At 38.0% G+C, this 18,136-nt stretch overlaps 1 protein-coding gene across 3 annotated transcripts in view; it reads left to right on the forward strand.

Annotated features, from left to right (window-relative positions):
- TAF2 (TBP-associated factor 2) overlaps nucleotides 1-15,422 on the forward strand; it is a 67,408-nt gene extending 51,986 nt beyond the window's left edge. Inside the window, exons 21-25 of one of the 3 annotated variants that reach the window (XM_089159538.1) lie at nucleotides 239-297; nucleotides 388-478; nucleotides 2,462-2,627; nucleotides 2,703-2,886; nucleotides 13,765-15,420. In XM_089159538.1, coding sequence (XP_089015664.1) covers nucleotides 239-297; nucleotides 388-478; nucleotides 2,462-2,627; nucleotides 2,703-2,886; nucleotides 13,765-14,872 — 1,608 coding nt within the window. In that variant the 3' untranslated portion in view covers nucleotides 14,873-15,420. Of the gene's footprint in view, nucleotides 1-238; nucleotides 298-387; nucleotides 479-2,461; nucleotides 2,628-2,702; nucleotides 2,887-13,764 lie in introns of all 3 variants that reach the window. The other 2 variants (XM_089159540.1, XM_089159539.1) reach the window with 2 other exon arrangements.
- Nucleotides 15,423-18,136: the final 2,714 nt, after the last annotated feature.

The following is an 18,136-nucleotide window of genomic DNA, read 5'->3' on the forward strand; positions in this document are numbered from 1 at the left end:
TCCACGGAGCGTGGTTTACTAGTACTCTTTCTGCATGAGAAGATTACTTGGCCCCAACTTCAATTGAATATACTGTGCACCTTTTTTTATTTATTTATTTTTAACTCCTATCATTTTGTGTTATTTTTGGGAGTGTCAGTCATTCTTCTATTATTTAAGTTAGTATTCTCTTTTCTGGTGTGTACTCCTTTCTGAAGATGTCATTATCCTTAGCTGTTTCCTTTTGTTTTGTTTGCAGAGTATGCCTTTCTTATCATCCCTTCTCAAATGTATTGATCGACTTCTACAGTTTGACAGGTGCATTGGGGTGCTGTATGAGGAAATTCACTGTGATTTCATTATATCGTAGCTCTATTAATTGCATAAATTTGAATTGGTTGTTTTCAGGTTGATGCCAAGCTACAATGGGATCTTGACTATAAGCTGCATACGCACTCTCACGCAGATTGCATTAAAGCTTTCGGAATTCATCCCCCTTGTAATGCATCTTTCTTCCAACAAAGTTTTTCATCCTATTGAAGTTGTTTTTATATTCAATAATTAGTATTTGTTCATCAGTGCAAGTGGTTGTTTTGCCAAGACTCGAAAACTCAGTTTTGACCATCCACAAAATGAGAAAGAAGTGTTTGCCCTAGTCACCCACAAACTGAGATATGGTTTAGTTGAAAGTTGAAACCAGGGATGTTTTTGCCAGCTTGCTCAATGAGTGGAGTTGAGCTGGAAATGTGTGATTTTATATTTATATTTATATTTTTCAAAGAATTAGTTAAATAAAAAAATCACGCACTGAAAATGGTACTTGTGGTTTTGATCCAAATTGGATTATATGTACTTTTCATGACTTAGCTGAAATCTAGGGCAAACACTTCTTTCTCCCAAATATCATTTAAATAAGGGTAATTTTCATTTGGACCCCGAGGTTTGACCAATTCGTTTTTAAATAGAAAAATGACATTTTGCATATGCCTCGTCTATCTAAAAAAGAATTAAGGACAACATCGTCATTTTGTTGACCCCTTGTGCCCTTTCAGTTTTCTTTCTTCAACTTACCCAGATCTTGAACATGGGTAAGAGGTATGAACAATATGGTATATTAGAGTAACCTTCCAATTGAATATGCCATAGTTGTAAAAAGGAAATCAAAAAGGTATAACGGTATTTTGGTTACAAAAATGAGGCATGTTCTTTGTTGGGTTTTTGGGATAGGAGACAAATGCAAAAGTAATTTTTTTGGATTAAAAATGACTTAGGATCAAACCTCAGGGGGTCCAAATAGAAATTACCCTTTAAATAAATGGTATAATTCAAATAAATAGATCCCTCTTTCTCAAATCTTGTAAAAATAGTTGATGGAAATGAAATGACAATATGATGGATGGAAAGTAAAACCATTATTTCATGAACGGAAATTGGATTTTCGGTGCAGTTTTCAACTTTCTAGTGCTGGATTTTCCTCAAATCTAAAAATTAAATAGATTTAAATATGGTAAATCGTTTCTATAAACCAATATTGCAGTGAAATGTCTGTTTTGAATCTGAAAAAATATTTTATTTAAGTATAATTTTAATTAACTTGGTAAACGATATAAAAGTTTTAGCAATCATAAATCGCTAAAACTGATTTATTTTAGAGTAGTTGTGTAACCAAAGGTTGCCTAAATCTGATTTATGTTGAAGTAGTTATGTTTCGGTCAAAGATTGAATCTTGGTGGATTGGTAAAGAATGCTCCATTGCAACCAAGAGTTCATGAGTTTGGTTCTCTTCAGAAACTTATTCTCCGTGAAGTAGGGGTAAAGGTTGCATGTATTACGGTCTTCTCTAGACCCTACAATGCCAGGAGCCTTGTGCACTGGATACACTTTTTTTGGTGGTATACCTCCCAAATGTAATTCGGTACACTATGCTGTTTATGATCGATTTGGATGAAACAAGATTTTTAGCTTTGGTTTACCATAGATAGATATATGCAACTAGATTTAAGGATAATCTCAGTGTGAGAAAGTTGATAATTGCATCTATAGTTGAAAATCTTTTTTTTTTTTTTTTTTTTTGTTTTGTTTTTTGATCCAGGTGTTGAGTTTTATCCTTTTGTTATTTCATTGGTTCATTCTATATCTATTAGATTCAAATGGTGGCTTTTGCTTATTTATAGACAATATCTCAAGTGCCTGTAGGGTAAGTGACAGGTATTTAGTGCCTGTTTTGGTTTCTAGTCAGGTTCCCTCAAGTTTCAATGGGATAAGTGACACTTAGATAGGTATTCAGGCTTAAGCATGCAAAATATGTGGTCAAGGCTATATTTTTTAGACTCCATTGCTATCTTTTGTGAACTGATATATTTCGGTCAAAGCTAGAATTTATATATACTTAGTAGTCTCCTTCTATAATTTACTTTGTTCAAAAAATTTTCCATTTGCTTTATTTGGTGTTTATTTTGTCTACGTGTTTGACTTCTTACAGGATCATGTTTTTCAACTTATTAAACCTTTCCAAAATTTTGAAACGAACTGGCATGTTCGAATCGAGGCAAGTAGGGCACTCCTTGATCTTGAGTTCCATTGCAAAGGCATCGATGCAGCTTTATCGTTGTTTGTGAAATATTTAGAGGAAGAGCTGTCCCTACGAGGTTTGGCACTGCTCACATCTGATCTTAGGATATGCAGGGTGCATCTCTTGAGTCCATAATGCTTTCTAATTGCAGGACAGGTGAAACTAGCTGTGCATGCAATGCGGTTATGTCAGATAAGACGTGAATCTGACTCTGATGATGAAATAAGTAGTCCAACGCTTGTGACATTACTAAACCTTCTTGAAAGCCATAAAGCATTTAACAATGTCTTCCTTCGGCATTGCCTGTTCTGCATTTTACAGATCCTAGCAGGAAGGTTAGTATATGAAGCCTAATTATTGGTCCAGTTTATAATAGTGTTATCTTTTTTTGGGGATAACCATCATTGCAGTGAAGTGTGCGACATTCTTGTTTTCTTTGGTAATACAAAACACTAGAATTGTGTCAAAGAGAAACAAAGGAAGAAGATATAAGGTCACATAGAGTAACATCGAAGATAAAAAACATGGGGCAAAGCAAAAGAACACCAAATCATCTGATCTAGTTATATGACAAGAACATCCAAGTCTTGCCCAAATTAATGGGGTTGGCTACATGGGTCCCAATAAGAGAAAATAATTGAATAAAAAAGGGCGAACTGGTGCCAAAGGCTTCTGCACAAGCAGTCTTTTTTTTTTGGGGGGGGGGGGGGGGGGGAGGGGGAGGTGCAATTTTTCTTTGCAGCCTTACCACAATAATTATTGCTGAGAAGCCTGAGAGGCTGTTTTAATATTTTTACCTCAAGCTACGACTGTGGTCCGCCGAGCATTGTGCTAAGTCCTGCCCCTTCTAAGAGAATTAAATAAAGGTGATAAAAAGGGAGACAGGGGATGAAGTTGAAGAAGCAAAACGGGTTTGGAATGGGAAATAGCTTACTTTAGGGCATCGGTGCTTCTTAGTGATGTCCAACTTAACTCCCTACAATCGGCTGTAGCCTGTAGGTGTTGAATAGGTCTAAAGACAAAACAGCATCACGTGTTCACAGCAGCATTTGATCTCCAAGCAGCTCTATCTGAAGTCATACTACGAGTGATGCCTAGTCTAACCATGTCATTCTTTGCTGCTTTTGCTAAGGTTACCTTAGGCTGCCCTTTGGTCTTTTGGTTTCTCAGTAAAATCATGTTGTCTAGATTGGGGTCCTTTGAGGCCTCTGTTGAATGTGGCCATACTTCAACAAATGCCTCTCTCTAAGTTTATCATGTATTGGAGCTACTCCCAGCATAGCTCAAATATGATCATCCCTTACATTTACTCTTCCTTTTCCCATTCCTCCATCTCAACATTTGCTTCTCTACATTACCAAGTTTATTTGTTTCGCACTTCTTCACAGCCCATCACTTGACCCATACATCATAGTTGGTCTGACAACAATCCTAAAAGAGCTTTAAAGTGATATACTGATCATACAGTGTTTGATTGTGGAGATGAACTGCAGACAATGTTATAAAAAAAGAAAGAGACATGGATCCTTTCCTAGAAACACAGAGAACTATCCTGGTTTTTGCTAGGGCCAAGTATAAAACTAGAGAATAAACTAGCAAAGCCAGTCACATGATTTATTGCACTGATGTCTATTATAGAAGCAGAGACCTTAGCAAAGCTACAGTGGCCAATAAAAAGTGTACTTTAGTGCAAAAATTTGGAAGCATAAGAGTTCAATCTAGAGGTGGATGCAGCAGTTGAGTGGGCAGCCTGTTGGTGATGTTAGAAGCATTTGGCCTAGTCAACATGCAGGCAGCATAAGCATCTCATCCAATGAGAATTGCACTTCTTCGGCTGCTGGAGTTTTACCTTAGTGCAATGAGTATGGGCATAATCTGATTCCTCGGTCTCGTACTCAGCCATGTTGGGGAGTTAGCCAGATTACCATGCAGTTTCTTGGAGTACTCCTTAGCATTGTGTTCCTCCCCGTGAGGGTCAAAGATCACAAGAACATGAGCAAGGCTAGATGACCAACAATGTTAACAGGTGCATCAGTGGGAGGAACCAAGTGTTCCATGGTCAGTTTAGAGAGATAATCAATCAGGTAAAGGGGCTAAAGTATGGCATCCACTAATGCTTTTAAGATGAATGAAGGCAAGAGATTGCTTCCTAAATTGAAGAGGGTCCCGACTGGGAACTTGGGATTGGGTAGGGTGCCGCCTGGGGACTTGGGGCCGGGTTTGATCATACGCTACATTAAGACCAGCTAAGAAGTCACTCACCTTGATCTCATCCTTGCACTTTTTGAAGCCAGAAACATCGGCAGTGCATGTGGGGGAAAGTCTTATAGATGTTAAGCTCTTGCCATAAGCTACATAGCTGTGTGTAGTAGTACTATGAGAAAGGTAGTTCACCTGAGTGTTGCGAATGCACTTGTGTAGAGCAAAGACCAGTGCTGCATTATAAGTTCCTTTTGCAGCAACATTGGCTGTTTTTAGTTGATTAAAAAAACAACTTTGAAGGACAACCACTTACCCAGGGGATCACCGGCTCTGATAGACTTTGTAACAGTACCCATTACGTATCCTGTATGATCACAACTAGCAATGGAAACAAAAGAAGAGTGAGACCAAAAAAGATGGTTGCTTCCATTCATTTTTATAGAGCTAGAAGGTAATATGGTGAACTCACTGCGATGATTTTGACTTGTTCCTTTGTCAAAACCAGTGATGATATTACTTCCATCAGTAACAGTTTCAAGATGAAGCTGGTGTAGAGATGGAAAAATGGCTTCATGGGAAACTAACTTGTAGAATTCTCCAAGCCTTAGAAAACATGTTCAAGGCCCGAAAATCTTGGAAAAAAAAGTAAACTACCCCCAATACCTTGTAAAACCCATCTCAGAAACCGTGTTAGTGATTGATTTTTCATGAAAGGGCCTCTTACACCTCTATTGAGGAGATCTGAGAGCACAGTGAGGTGAGTAACAACCTGGTGATTTTCAGTCATTACAAAAGAAAAAGGAAAAAGTGAAGGTTGGATATGAAGAAGAGAAGTAGCAGAGATGTTGAGAAATAAGTGGAGAGAGGAGAGGAGGCATTGGCTGGATGTCAAGACTCGAGTTCGGGTAAGTGTCCCGATAGAAGTCCCTACTTTGTTAACATGCAGAACAAGAAAGAACAAGAGTGGCAAAATAATGACATGTGCATTATCTACATGGTACAACCATGTTCTATTTATAATAGAAAAAGTTTTTAGAAGTTGCTAGTAGAACCATATAACTAAACATGATTACATGTAAGCCCACTCTAATGCTCACATTACAACAAAGATCATGCTTGCCTTTTTATACCTTTCCATACTTCTTGTTTATAAGAAAATTGCCTCCATTTAAGGTCTTATTGGCTAAATCCAAGTTGGTGTTCCAATGGTAGACTCTTTTCTGAACCGAGTTTCAATAACCCTCTCCCATAACTTCATCATAAGGCACATTAACTTTATGCTCCATGGCTATTACAATTCTAAACATCTCTGTTTTTGTAAACTGGAACCACCAAATATTCTCCTCCATTCATCTGACATTTTCCTAGTGGTCATAATCTTGTTAAACTTACTCACTTAGCCAAGATAGGTCACAAATTTCTCTGTTTTGCCACATTTCAAGTGAGATCTCGTTGGCTTCTAGAGCTTTCCCTACTTTCATCTCATTATTCCTTCTTTATTCCCCTGACGACTATTCTAATGATGTTTGTGAGTTTGCTGTGGAGCCATACTTAGTGTATGACATTACGATTAATTTTTGGCTCTTCTATATTAGCACTTGGCAAGTATAGAAATGGTCCTTACATAGGTAAATAAGTGACATATAGCTCCCATACAAGTTTGATTTTTAAATTAGGAAGAATCTATCTTCACTTATTATTTGGTTAAATTGAGGAATATTCATAGGGCTAAGTGCATCAACAAGTAATTTGAAACTAATCATCTCCTCCAATTGTTTGTATGCATCAAAATAGCTATAACTTGCCATTTATACTCCACATCCATGTCTTAAACTACCATGGAATGAGAGGCTTGATGTTTCTCTTTGAATTTGTTAGGACCCAGGCTTAGGTGATTTTGCATTACCATGAACATCAACCAAAGCCCAACCAAAGAGTTGTTTATTTATTGGAAAATTTCTTACGCTCTTGTCACATCTCCATTTACTAGCACCAGGTGGGCCCCATGACCCCTAAACTCTATTGGGGGACTTGACGGTTATTTCTCCTTTTCCGAATTGTGGACAATAATGGAGATTATTATTACCATGTAACAACGGAAACATTTATATTTAAAGAGAGGGGAAGTACAAACTTCAGATTATCTAATGGCAACTATTACAATATAGTTATACAAAACCTTAGTCTTTGATATTACAGCTATGGTTGTCAAGGAAACAAGGCGAACAAAGCTGTTGGGGTTCCGCCTAGGTGACAAAGCGGTGCCTAGGCGGCAATAAGGCGACCAAAACGGTTGTGTCAAATATTTTAATACAACTATTTTAAACTGATAAATTTCTATTATAAGCTAAACAAACATTCAAGAATCATAATTATGAAAAATTATCCAAAAAGGAACACAAACACAAGTTCATCTCATCAAGCATCATAACATCACCTATGTCATATTATAAGTATGGAAATGAAAGTAGTAATTTTGTATTTTCACTTACCTCTATGATAGTGTGACGCCAACTAAGTGCCTTGTCCATCTAATGATTCATTGATTTCCGATTCCGAAATGACTAATTATTAAATTTGTATATGGCTTTGTAAAATAAAATTTAATTGGAAAAAAATATTGTTATATACAAAATGTAAAAAAAGCAATCACTTTGGTGTCTAGGCAGCAATAAGGTGCATAGGCGACAAAACGGTAGCTATTAAGCGAAAAAACAGTTGAAAAATTGCATGTCAACAAAGCGGTGACAAATTAGGCAGTTGAAAAACTGCTGTACTGCCTAGGTAGACACTTTGAAAACCATGATTACAATATCATCTAATCAGGACATCCCTACTATCTTGTACAAAACCTCAAAAGTGCAAACATAACCTTCAAACTAAGATAATCTAGGCTACCGAACTCTAATAGGAACTTGAGCTTTCAGTTGTTTCTTTGGACTACAATACGCTGACCCTTGTCTTGAGTCCGCCTGTCTTTATACAATGAGGGGGGGGGGAATGAGCTATATTAGCCCAATGATTATTATAACACAACCATGCCATATAGTGCAAATAAAAGCTTTCATATATGTGAAAATAAAACATTCCTTTTGCAGAAAATACATATTATGGGAAAATATATGCAACAATCTCTTTTCAAAACCTTTCACATATGTTTATTTCTGTTTCTCTAGCATTTATAGTCTTAAGCCCAGACAAATCTAGATGATGCACATTTCTCTTTACCACTGAAGTGGCATCTTTCTATTTACCATCGATGGGCATAAGGCCATGTACACCTCGTAGATTGCCATCATTGGCACAAACTTAATCTTTCTACTTTACTTTGGCCACAAGGGTTGTGCTCATAAGCTCCGTGTCTTTTATTCCATTTGAGTCTTGCATTTAAACTTTATATTTAATCATTTAAAGTGCAAGAGTAATATTAATTGCATAAATAAATCCACTGGGTTACCAAATTATAGCCAAATCCTGAAAAAACATACAGGTATGCAAATTAGTCTAAGGCATAAGATGTGAATTATGTGAATCAATCAGGTGTATAGTATGCAAATCAAATAGGGGCATAGTATGCGAATCAAATTAGACGCATAGTATGCGAATCAAATCATGCACATAGTACGTGAATCAATCAAGCACATAGTACACGGATTATTAAGATGCATAATATGTGAATCGAACAAATATATTGTGTGACCAGAATGCACGTAAATGCAAGCAACCATAACATGAGTAGGGTTAACTCAACACCTCTTCCCTTGACAAAATCCTTTTTTTGAGACTGAATGATTTTCGGTTATTCAAGGTGTTAGCCGAGAATCAAATGAACTTTCTCTTCTCTCTTCACTTTCTTGGTTCTCTCTCTTATATAAAACACAACTATTTAGCCAAACATCCCCACCCCCTTTTATAGTGTAGGATAAGGATTAAATTATCATATTTTATTAATTTTTTTGGATATTTATTGTCTAAAAGCATGACACCTCACCCTTTCTTATCCCTTTACCTCCTCCCACCTCCATGTTAGCCATAGAGGTGGGGGGAGTGGGGAGTGCCACTTACCTCCTCCTCCTCCATATATATATACACCCACCCACCCACCCAACCACCCTTGATTAAATAATTAATGGGCCTACCTTATGGGCTTGTGGACCCACTCTCATCTCTGGCGCGAGGCCCACTCAAGGATCCAATTTTTAGTATTTCCGGGTTTGAAAAATTATGCTGATTCTTTCCTTGTCTTCGACTCAATCTAATTCCGCCGTATGAGAGGCCGACGGGCGGAAATACATATCAACCTGGTTATCAGTCAGGGTTCCAAATATCACTAATTATTTGAATAGTCTAGGGTATTGGGAATATATAACCACATCATTTTAACATAATAGTATAATGAGGTGTGAGCCGTCACAGCTCCCCTGTATTAAGCTCCTCTCCTCAATCTTGTACATAAGATTCCTTCCTTCCTTGCTTAAACTTGTACTGAGTAAATCCCATCTCTCTCCTCCTTCTGTATTTATTGAAAATGCGCAGATTAATCTCCTGTGATTGAATTGTCCTAATTTGTCTTTTTGTTTTCTATTAATAAACACAAAACCTGCCACTTCTTTCCTTTGGTTTACATACATGATTCTCAATTTAAATGTGTCCCTTAATGCTGCATTTGTATTCGCTTTCTCCGAAGTGGGAAATCAATTCAACCTTGCAATGCAGAGTTTCTAAGCACCATCCTCCTCTTTAATTGTCTGTGGAATAGGTGGCACACCATCACAATAAGGCTGCGTTTGTTTGCAAAGGTGGGGTGGGAAAAAAGGGGTGAGAGAAAAAAAAACATGTGAGCCCCATGTGTAGTGGGGTGAGGGAGAAGGAAAGGAAAGGAAAGGGTTTTGTGGAAAAGTGATAGTGGTGGGTCCCACTTTTTACTTTTCCCAACTTTCCCACAAAGTCCCACCAAATATGTGGGGTTTTAAAATGGCTTGGGGTGGGAAAGTTGGGCTGCCACATCACCAGACAAGTTTCCTTGAATCAAGGAAACTTGTCTCACTTTCCCACCCCAAGCAACCAAACAATCTACTATTTTGGGATTTAAGGGAAAAGTAAGAAATATACATTTTTTTCAAGAATTTTCCCACCCCTTTTTTCCACCCCACCTTTATTCCAGCAAACAAACGCAGCCTAAAGAAAGAGCACAAACTCCATTTGACGCACTTGACATCTGAATAGTGAAAATAATACTTGGTTCTCATCTTTCTGTCTGAACCTGTCTTTTTTCACAGTTTAAGAGTAAATGCAAAACAACATGAGGTCCTGGTACCAAGAAAGCAGTTCATTCAGCTGTATACTTGCAGATAATACAATGGGTCTGCAGATTTGGTATATAGTTTCTAATATGCTGTACATTGTTATTGGCACTCCTTTGGGTCCTTTTCCCTTCATGTTTTACAACATTGAAGAAGTAGGTAATATTGTAATTAGAAAGGGAATTATGCCTTCTTCATGGGGTTTTCAGTTATGTTTTCTTCAATGAGTTGAAGTTCCTCCTTTTTATGGTCTTCCTCTTGGGGAATCATCCCAAGAGAATCACAAAAGTTGGATATATCATTTTCCACATATTCTAAAGCATTATCAGATCTAATTTTTAGCAGAATTCAGTTCAAGGTTCAATCTTGTAAGAAAACTTGGATACAAAAAACTCATTCTGTAGCGCCTTAGGCTTTTCTATATCTATTAGTGAGTGGCTGAAAGACATTTAACTCGTCCATTATGCCCTTGAAGGAATTGTAATAATCTTGCAGAGATTTGTCACCCTGCTGAAACTGAAATAACTTTTCATAAATACTAATAACTTTTTAGCTTGGGAATAGGGCTCTTATAAATTATCCCATATCCCCTTGGCAGTCTTGTGGAACATGACATTAGCTGCTATGTCAGGTTCCTTGCTTCCCATGTCCAAATTTTGATAATCACATCATCTTGGGCCCAATTGGAGCATGATTTGTCAGTCTCAGCAGGAGATTCAACCTCAATGAATTTAAGCTTTACCTTTTGCAAGGATATTAACCACGAACAACTAGGGACCGAGGCAAATAATTAGAACCACCTTTGAGTTTGATGGACGTGAACATTCACATGATCTCTTTGAGGTCCTTTAGATTCAGCTGTACTTATGGTTTAGTCACTTGGAATTGAAGACATTAATTGAACTAGTATCCCAGAACTTGACGTAAAAAAAAACCAACAGGAATTTTGTAGAATTGAGGACCAAATGGGAAAAAAAGGTCTGCAAAGTGCAGAAATAAAGGCTAATGAGGGGGGGGGGGTAAAAACCAAGATTTAATCCAAGTTCTGGCCCTGTAAAAATAAGGTAATAAGTAGAAAAGATTATTTCATATGAATACCTAATCTAATAGGATATTAGGTGACTGCGCGCCAAGGAGAACAGAACATTAAAAAGAACTTTAGAAGAAAGTAATGGAAACAGCACTGTTTAAATTAAAAAGTGCTTTGATGCCATGTTAGAAGTCAAACCTTTAATAATTTAAACAGTAGCTGAATTGAAAAGAGAACAGAGAAGATGAAGAGAAGAAGAACAGAAGAAAAGATGAGAGGAACCACAGCAGCAAGGGTCTGTGATTCTAGCAATGTCTCCTAGAATCTTGCAGTCTCGCATCCTGATCATCCTACAATGGAACTCCGGGATGCAGCTAGGTATACCATCTCAAAAAAGTGAGACTGAGACATATTAGCGGTTTCCTTCTCAAAGGTCCCACCATAGTTATAAATGAGGGCATGCCCACATGTGGAAAGCGTATAAAAGAAGTACAGAAGTTGAAGGATGCCAGCAATGATTGTGCGGGCAAGAAGAAAAGTATCCAGACTGGTTGGCCAACATTGTCCCCATAAAGAAAAAGAATGGGCAGATCTGATTCTGTATTGCAGCCTCTCTGTTTGTAGATTTCATGGCCTAAACTACAACTTGAGAAGAAAGCCTCCTTGCCCTCTAAAAAGAAATAAATAAAAGTACATGAGTACATCTCATGGACTTATGAATTTGTCCAACGTAGAAAGAACCATTAAGGAAATAATGAAATTAGAAAGAAACTTGAAAATAGAAACTATACTTTTTAATTCTCCTACACCTTGATCAAGGAACCTTTTCCAAGAAAGGAAAGTATTTAACTCATGAGCAAACCAAGTTACCAAGTTGGCTGTCCAAGGTTTGTGCACCAAGGCAGTAGCCTTGGACCATATGCAGCTCTCAACAGGGAAATAAGGTTTTTTGTTTTTTTTTGGTGGTGGGGGGGGGGGGGTTAAAGTTTGATGGTTGAGTTAAACTCCAAAAATTGTTCTCGCAGCACATAGTTGTTTATAAATCAATTTCGTCATACCTCTCACTGGTGTGCTTCTTATGCTGCTCGCTCAAGAACCCACTTTCTCATTAGAAATTTTCCGCTTTTATTGAATTTTTTGAATGTGTTTTGTTGTGCTGCATGATTAGGTGGTTTTTAATTAAAAAAAAAAAAAACCTGTTCCCCTTTAATTCTATTTGGGTGTATGACAAGATGCTGGGAAGATAAGGAGACTTGCCGAGAAGAAGACTTGGCGAGTCCCATTTTAAAGATAAAAAAATTTAAAATGGAAATAAGATGTTTAAATCATTGGACGGTCACTTGAGTATTTTAAATTTATAGGAAGGAAAGGTAGAACTGCTTCTTCTTCTCTTTTCTTCTTCTTTCTTTCTTTCTTTCCTTTTCTTTCCTTTTCTTTCTTCTTCTTCTTCTTTTTTTTGTGTGTGTGTGTGTGTGTGGGGGGGGGGGGTTTGTGGGACATGGAGGGGAGAGTAACTCGATGCAACAGTTCAAGTAGTTTATAATGTTGTGAGAGAATTTGTGCTTTATTTATTTATATTATAAAAAAATAAATAAGCAAAACAACTTCAACCAAGTGGTCACCTAACTAGGAACACTGAAAATAGAAAAATCAATGTATGTTCAGTATTATTTCCTTGTGGTCTGTGCCCATAGCTGTGCTTTTCAAACAGCATGACGTATTTGCTTACATTTCTGTAAGCAATTCAATCTGGTTGTTGGACTTCTCTTGCCTTGAAGACTTCCACTTGATCTTGTGAGCATATAATCTTGGGATCATTATTGTCACCTCCTTGTATTAGAGCTTGCCTCCTTGTACTATAGCTTAATTACTAATTGAACCCTTCTTTTTATGAAATGCCCATTGGATGTGTAATGTCGATTTTGCCATCTGTTAGAATTACTGATGCCCCCTTGTACTAGCTCAATGACTATCTTATCCCCTATAATCTTTCAAATTACTAACCCTACTTTAGTCTTGGCCTCAATTTACTGAAGTCTCCTAGCGATTAATTTCTGTTAGTTAATTTATGATATGACATCTTTGTATTTTTCAAAAACCCCAAAATAACCTTGAGGTTTGTTATTATTTATTTACCCTTTACGTCATCTCATCGGGACCTGAGACTTTGGATTCACAATGTCTAGAATTTATGGGAATAATTGATATTCCATATGGTTTTTCTAAATGAATGTAATGTCGTCTTTTGGCTTCTTAATTCTATACAAGGGCAAAAAGGAGATTGCACACCCAGCCTCAACAATTTTTAAACACTGTTAGAAGAGAGGGGGTCAAAAGTATTTCATAAAGAGCACGGTTAGATATAGTATTTAAGCTTTAGTACAAAGGGGGCACATCAATAATTATCCCTAAATAATAATAAATCTCAGGGTTATTTTGGGGTTTCTGAAATATACGAAAATGCCATGTCATTAGTTAACTAACAGGGCTTAATGGCAGGGGGCATCAGTAATTTCAGGCTAAGTCTAAGGTTGGATTAGTAATTTCAAGAAGTACAGGGGATAAGGTCGTAATTAAGCTACAGTAGGGGGGGTGTTAGTAATTATCCCTATAATCTGTATTTTGTAGTTCCATTTGCACATTATGGTTGACAGTTGGCATTCTGACTTGCTTTTCAGGCCTCCAACACTATATGGTGTCCCTAGAATTCAATTGCAGCCAATGGCTGATAAATTGCAGCCAATGGTTGATAAATTACAGCCAATGGATGAAAGATTACAGCCGACGGGGGATCTGAGAACAACTTCTAATGAACCAAAAAACAAACCTTCAGCAGTAAAGCTACGGATATCCAAGCCTCAAGATCCTTCTGTAGACATCCAAAGACCGTCTCCTGATGGTTTGCACAATCCAGAAGGTTGCAAGGATACAGATACCATTTCCAATGGTAATGAGAGAAGGATGCCTGTTGTTAAGATCAAAGTGAGGCACCAGTCTGTTACGTCCAGTAGAGCTGAAGATGCTGAGAATACAGTTGACAAGTCGAAAGGTGGGCATAATGAAAATGAGCGGGATGCTAGCAGTTCCATGTCTGTGGATGCACCCCAAAGGATCACCAATGAGCTTGTTAGCACAAGCAATCACAATGTGGAGGATGTTCACTCATGCCATGATCGTGGTTCTCGTATGACTGCCAGTATTGGTAGTACCAAACTTGTAAATGATGATGATGGGAAGGAATTGCAGTGCACTGCTGACTCAAGAAAAGGTGCTTCCTTGCCCAGGTCTGATGATAGGTCATCACCTGGCATTGTTAAGGGGTCCAATGGAGAGACTGATGCACATAAATATGGAAGTCTTCAATTGTTACCTGTGGGCAAGCAAGATCAGGACGAAGCTGCAGTGTCTGATGGTGGAAAGTCAAGAGAGAAAGAGAAGAAGAGAAAGGATAAAGAAAAGAAACGGAAGCTGGAGGACAAAGATGAGCGTAAAGGGCATCGTGATGATCCTGAGTACTTGGAAAGGAAGCGTCAGAAGAAGAAGAAGAAGAAACAGAAGGAAAAAGAGGTGGCAAAGTTGCTTAGTGGGGAGGCAAAAGCATCTGTAGGGCAGTTGCAGCATATGGATGAGATAGTCAAAGTAAAGTCAGCGAAAGTGGAGTTAAAGCCAACTGAACATAGTGAATCCAAAGTGGTGATAAAGAGTTCAGAAACCAAAAGTCAGACTGCAGAAGGTCACAAGCTCCGAATCAAATTCAAGAGCCGGAGTCTGAACAAGTCAGAGTGAAAATGTAAGATATACGAAATTAGTGTAGGGGTGCTTAAAGTTTTTTCTTAATTTCTTATATCATGTATTTTCCTGGAAAAGAGGGTATTTTGGTTGTCTAAAATATAGTTCACTCCATCTGTATGACTAATATTTTTCGTTCCATTTCTTTAGAATGTTGATTTTGATGTCTATCAGTGTTTTTGTACAATGCGGGATATGTGAAATTAGAAAATTTTGTTGTAGTCGGATAGTGTAATTTTGTCTAATAATTTTTGACCAGTATATCCGAAAACAAAAAAACTTGTTTCAGTTTATGCAAACTTGGCAGCACCTTGCTTTGTTGTTTCTTTCAGCTTAGGATCGTATCACAAGATAAGAAAACTCTTTGGACACAAGCTGCATCCATAACTGGTTTGAAGCCAGAACTTCCAAGTGACATCTGAGGTGGCCCCATATCCCTCCCTGGATTGTTTCAAACTCCTTGCCTCTCTCTCTCTCTCGCTGCCTTTTAAGTGTCATGCATTCCGCTTATGTTCTGCTTGGTTTGTTTTCCTGCTAAGATAAGTTAATTACTGTTTGATTTTGTTATTACCATTGAATTGCATTTTTTCTTCCTCCTTGTTGGATTGTAGTCTTGTTTGTTTGTTCTACCTTTTTTAGATGTGTCATGTGTTTACTTTCTTTGGTTAAAGATTGGTATGTTGAACTTGTTGGATGCTTATGTGTTTCTCTAATCTTCATACTAATGCATTTTCTTTTTGTAATTCATGTTCATTTATATAGCTCTAGAAAAGTCTTACTTAAAACGTGTCTCATCAGTGCTGTTCTGCTTCCAGAAACTTATAGGCCTTGAATTACATTTAGTGAAATTTGAGTTTGTTGTTATCAGTCGATTTTCTGTCTTGCTCAGTTAAGATAGGCTTCGAATAAAATGTTAGCTTTCTTTTGTTCAGTTCAAATTGTCATAGGTTGTAATGCACTAGTTTGCTCTCAAGACATTGGCAAACTCAAAATTAACTAAGACATGTTTGGCTTAAAAATTGTGGTTGATGGGAACTCAGCTAGTTTTACAGGAAAGGATGATGTGCAATGTGAAGTACTGGTGAAGGGTCCCTGGTCCTTGGTTCCAGGGAATTGAATGATGGTAAGATACAAGAAGGGCAAAAACTTGCGTTGAATGACTGCTCTGATGGCCAACAGGTCCAAGGCGCTCCTTTTGTTTGGGTTGGGATGTTTTCTGTCAAGTTGTTTCAACTCCTTGTGACCTTTATGGCACTCAAAAAATTGTGTAGGTTGGGCTCAAATAACGCAACTCACAGGTGATCCAGGCCAGTTTGATCTATATACTGACATTGCGGAAGTCCTGAATCAGTTCAGTGTAGGACTCCTGAGAAAAATTATTCACCGGAAGGATTACAATTGGGGGATCTTCTATTTTGGAAGAAGAGGAAGAGGATATCACTAGCCATGATGCCCCACATTCAAGAGTGGGGTTTACATCTAAACACTGACAAGGTGGACCTTTTCTAAATGTATGGTGACATAAGATCAAGATAGTGTTTGAGGGTAGAGGAATTGGACTTGAAGGTAGTTTAAGTGTCCAAGAACTCGCAAGTGTCTCTGTGACTTATCATCCATGGATAAATTGATTGAGATGGTTGACTTATTAAGATGACTGTCTTCAGAGAACCAAATTGAATTATAAAACCTAGAGCACATTTCTAACCGCCACCAAACCAAGGCACATATTCATATATACACCATTTTCTTTTTCACATCTTTCTTATTATTATTCTTTGGCGTAAGTGGGATTGATTAAAAGTGCCCAATAATAGCTACATAAATATTAAAAGATCCATAAATAGTCATATCCATGAATTTCCCTCATTTTTTCTTTTTGGTTGTAAAGCAAATTAATATGAATAAGCTAGGGCTTTGTCCTCACACGAAGATTTCAGCTTGTTATAGTTAAGACTATGTTTAGCGCAAACACAAAATAAAATTTAAGACCAAGACATGTGAAATGCACTTGGACTTGTTTGAGGAATGCGGATCTACTATCCTAGTAGATAGAGGTCTGTATTTGCTTCACACTTCTCCAACACACATAAGGAAGGGGATGTTTCCACTGGAGGGCGCACATTTGATTTTTCATATCAAAATTAAGAAGTGGGCTTGCTTCCTAATGTGTGGTGGAAATGTATAAAGTGAAGGGTAGAGGATTCCAACTCTCATTTGAAGGACTAAATAGAACAACCAAGTTTGTATTGATTGGAGATTCCATGTGTGTACTGCATACATAAGGAGGCTGCTAGGGGGCGGCCGCGCCCCCCGCCCCCGGCCCCGCCCGCGCCCCCCCGGCCGGCGGGCGGCCCCCCCCCCCTCCCGCCGTCCCTTTTGCCCCCCCCCGTTTTGCCGTTTGTTTGGCCCTCTTGCCGCCGCCGTTTTCCCCCCGCCCCGCCCCGCCCGTCCTCCCGTTCCCTCTTGCCCGCCCCCCCCGTCTTCCTTTGTCTCTCGGCCCTCCCCCCTGTTTTGTTCTTGGTGTCTTGCCTGTCTTTTCTTCTTTTTGTTTTTTTCCTCTTCCTGTTCTCTTTTGTTTTGGCCGTCCCCTTTTTGCTCTTCTTTTTTTTCTTCTGTCTCTTTTTCCCGTCTTTATCTACTTGTTGTCTTGTTTTGTTTTGTCTTTGTCTTTGCTATTTCCTTTTTATTTTTGTGGTTTTTTTTTTCCACGTCATTTTGTTCTTTGGTTTGTTTTTTGCTGGCGAGATTTTTATTTCTTTACTGTTTTCTCTCTTCCCTCTTCTCATCTGTATCTCTCTCGTGTTTTCTTTTCTTGCTTGTTTTCTCATCTTTTCTTTCTTGTTTTTTTTTTGTTGTACTTTTTGTTGATTTACTTGTTACGGTTTTGTATGTTTTTTTGTATTTGATATCATTCATTGCGTTGTGTGTATCTACCTACCTATGGCTTTTCTTGCTTTGGTTTTTCTTTATCTTCCTTTTGTTTGTCTCGTGTTTTGTTTCGGTTTGTGTGCTTCTCTTTGCTTGCTTTCTTGCCTTTTTTCTTCTTCTCTCCTTATTCTTTTCTGTATTTTACTCTTTGTCTGGGCCGGCGTCTCTCTTATTCTTTTCTGTTTTTCTCTTTGCTGCTGGGCCGGGTTGGAGGAGGGGGGGGGGGGGGGGGGGGTTACCTGTTTGGATTTCTTTTCTCTCTTTGGTATTGTTTCTTTGATCTGTTTTGTTATTTGTTGACATCTTTATTTTTATTTTCGTTGGTTTGGTTTA

This window comes from Hakea prostrata, chromosome 6 (assembly GCF_041222555.1).
Source record: "Hakea prostrata isolate BN-2017 chromosome 6, UWA_Hpros_2, whole genome shotgun sequence".
Taxonomy (NCBI): Eukaryota; Viridiplantae; Streptophyta; class Magnoliopsida; order Proteales; family Proteaceae; genus Hakea; species Hakea prostrata.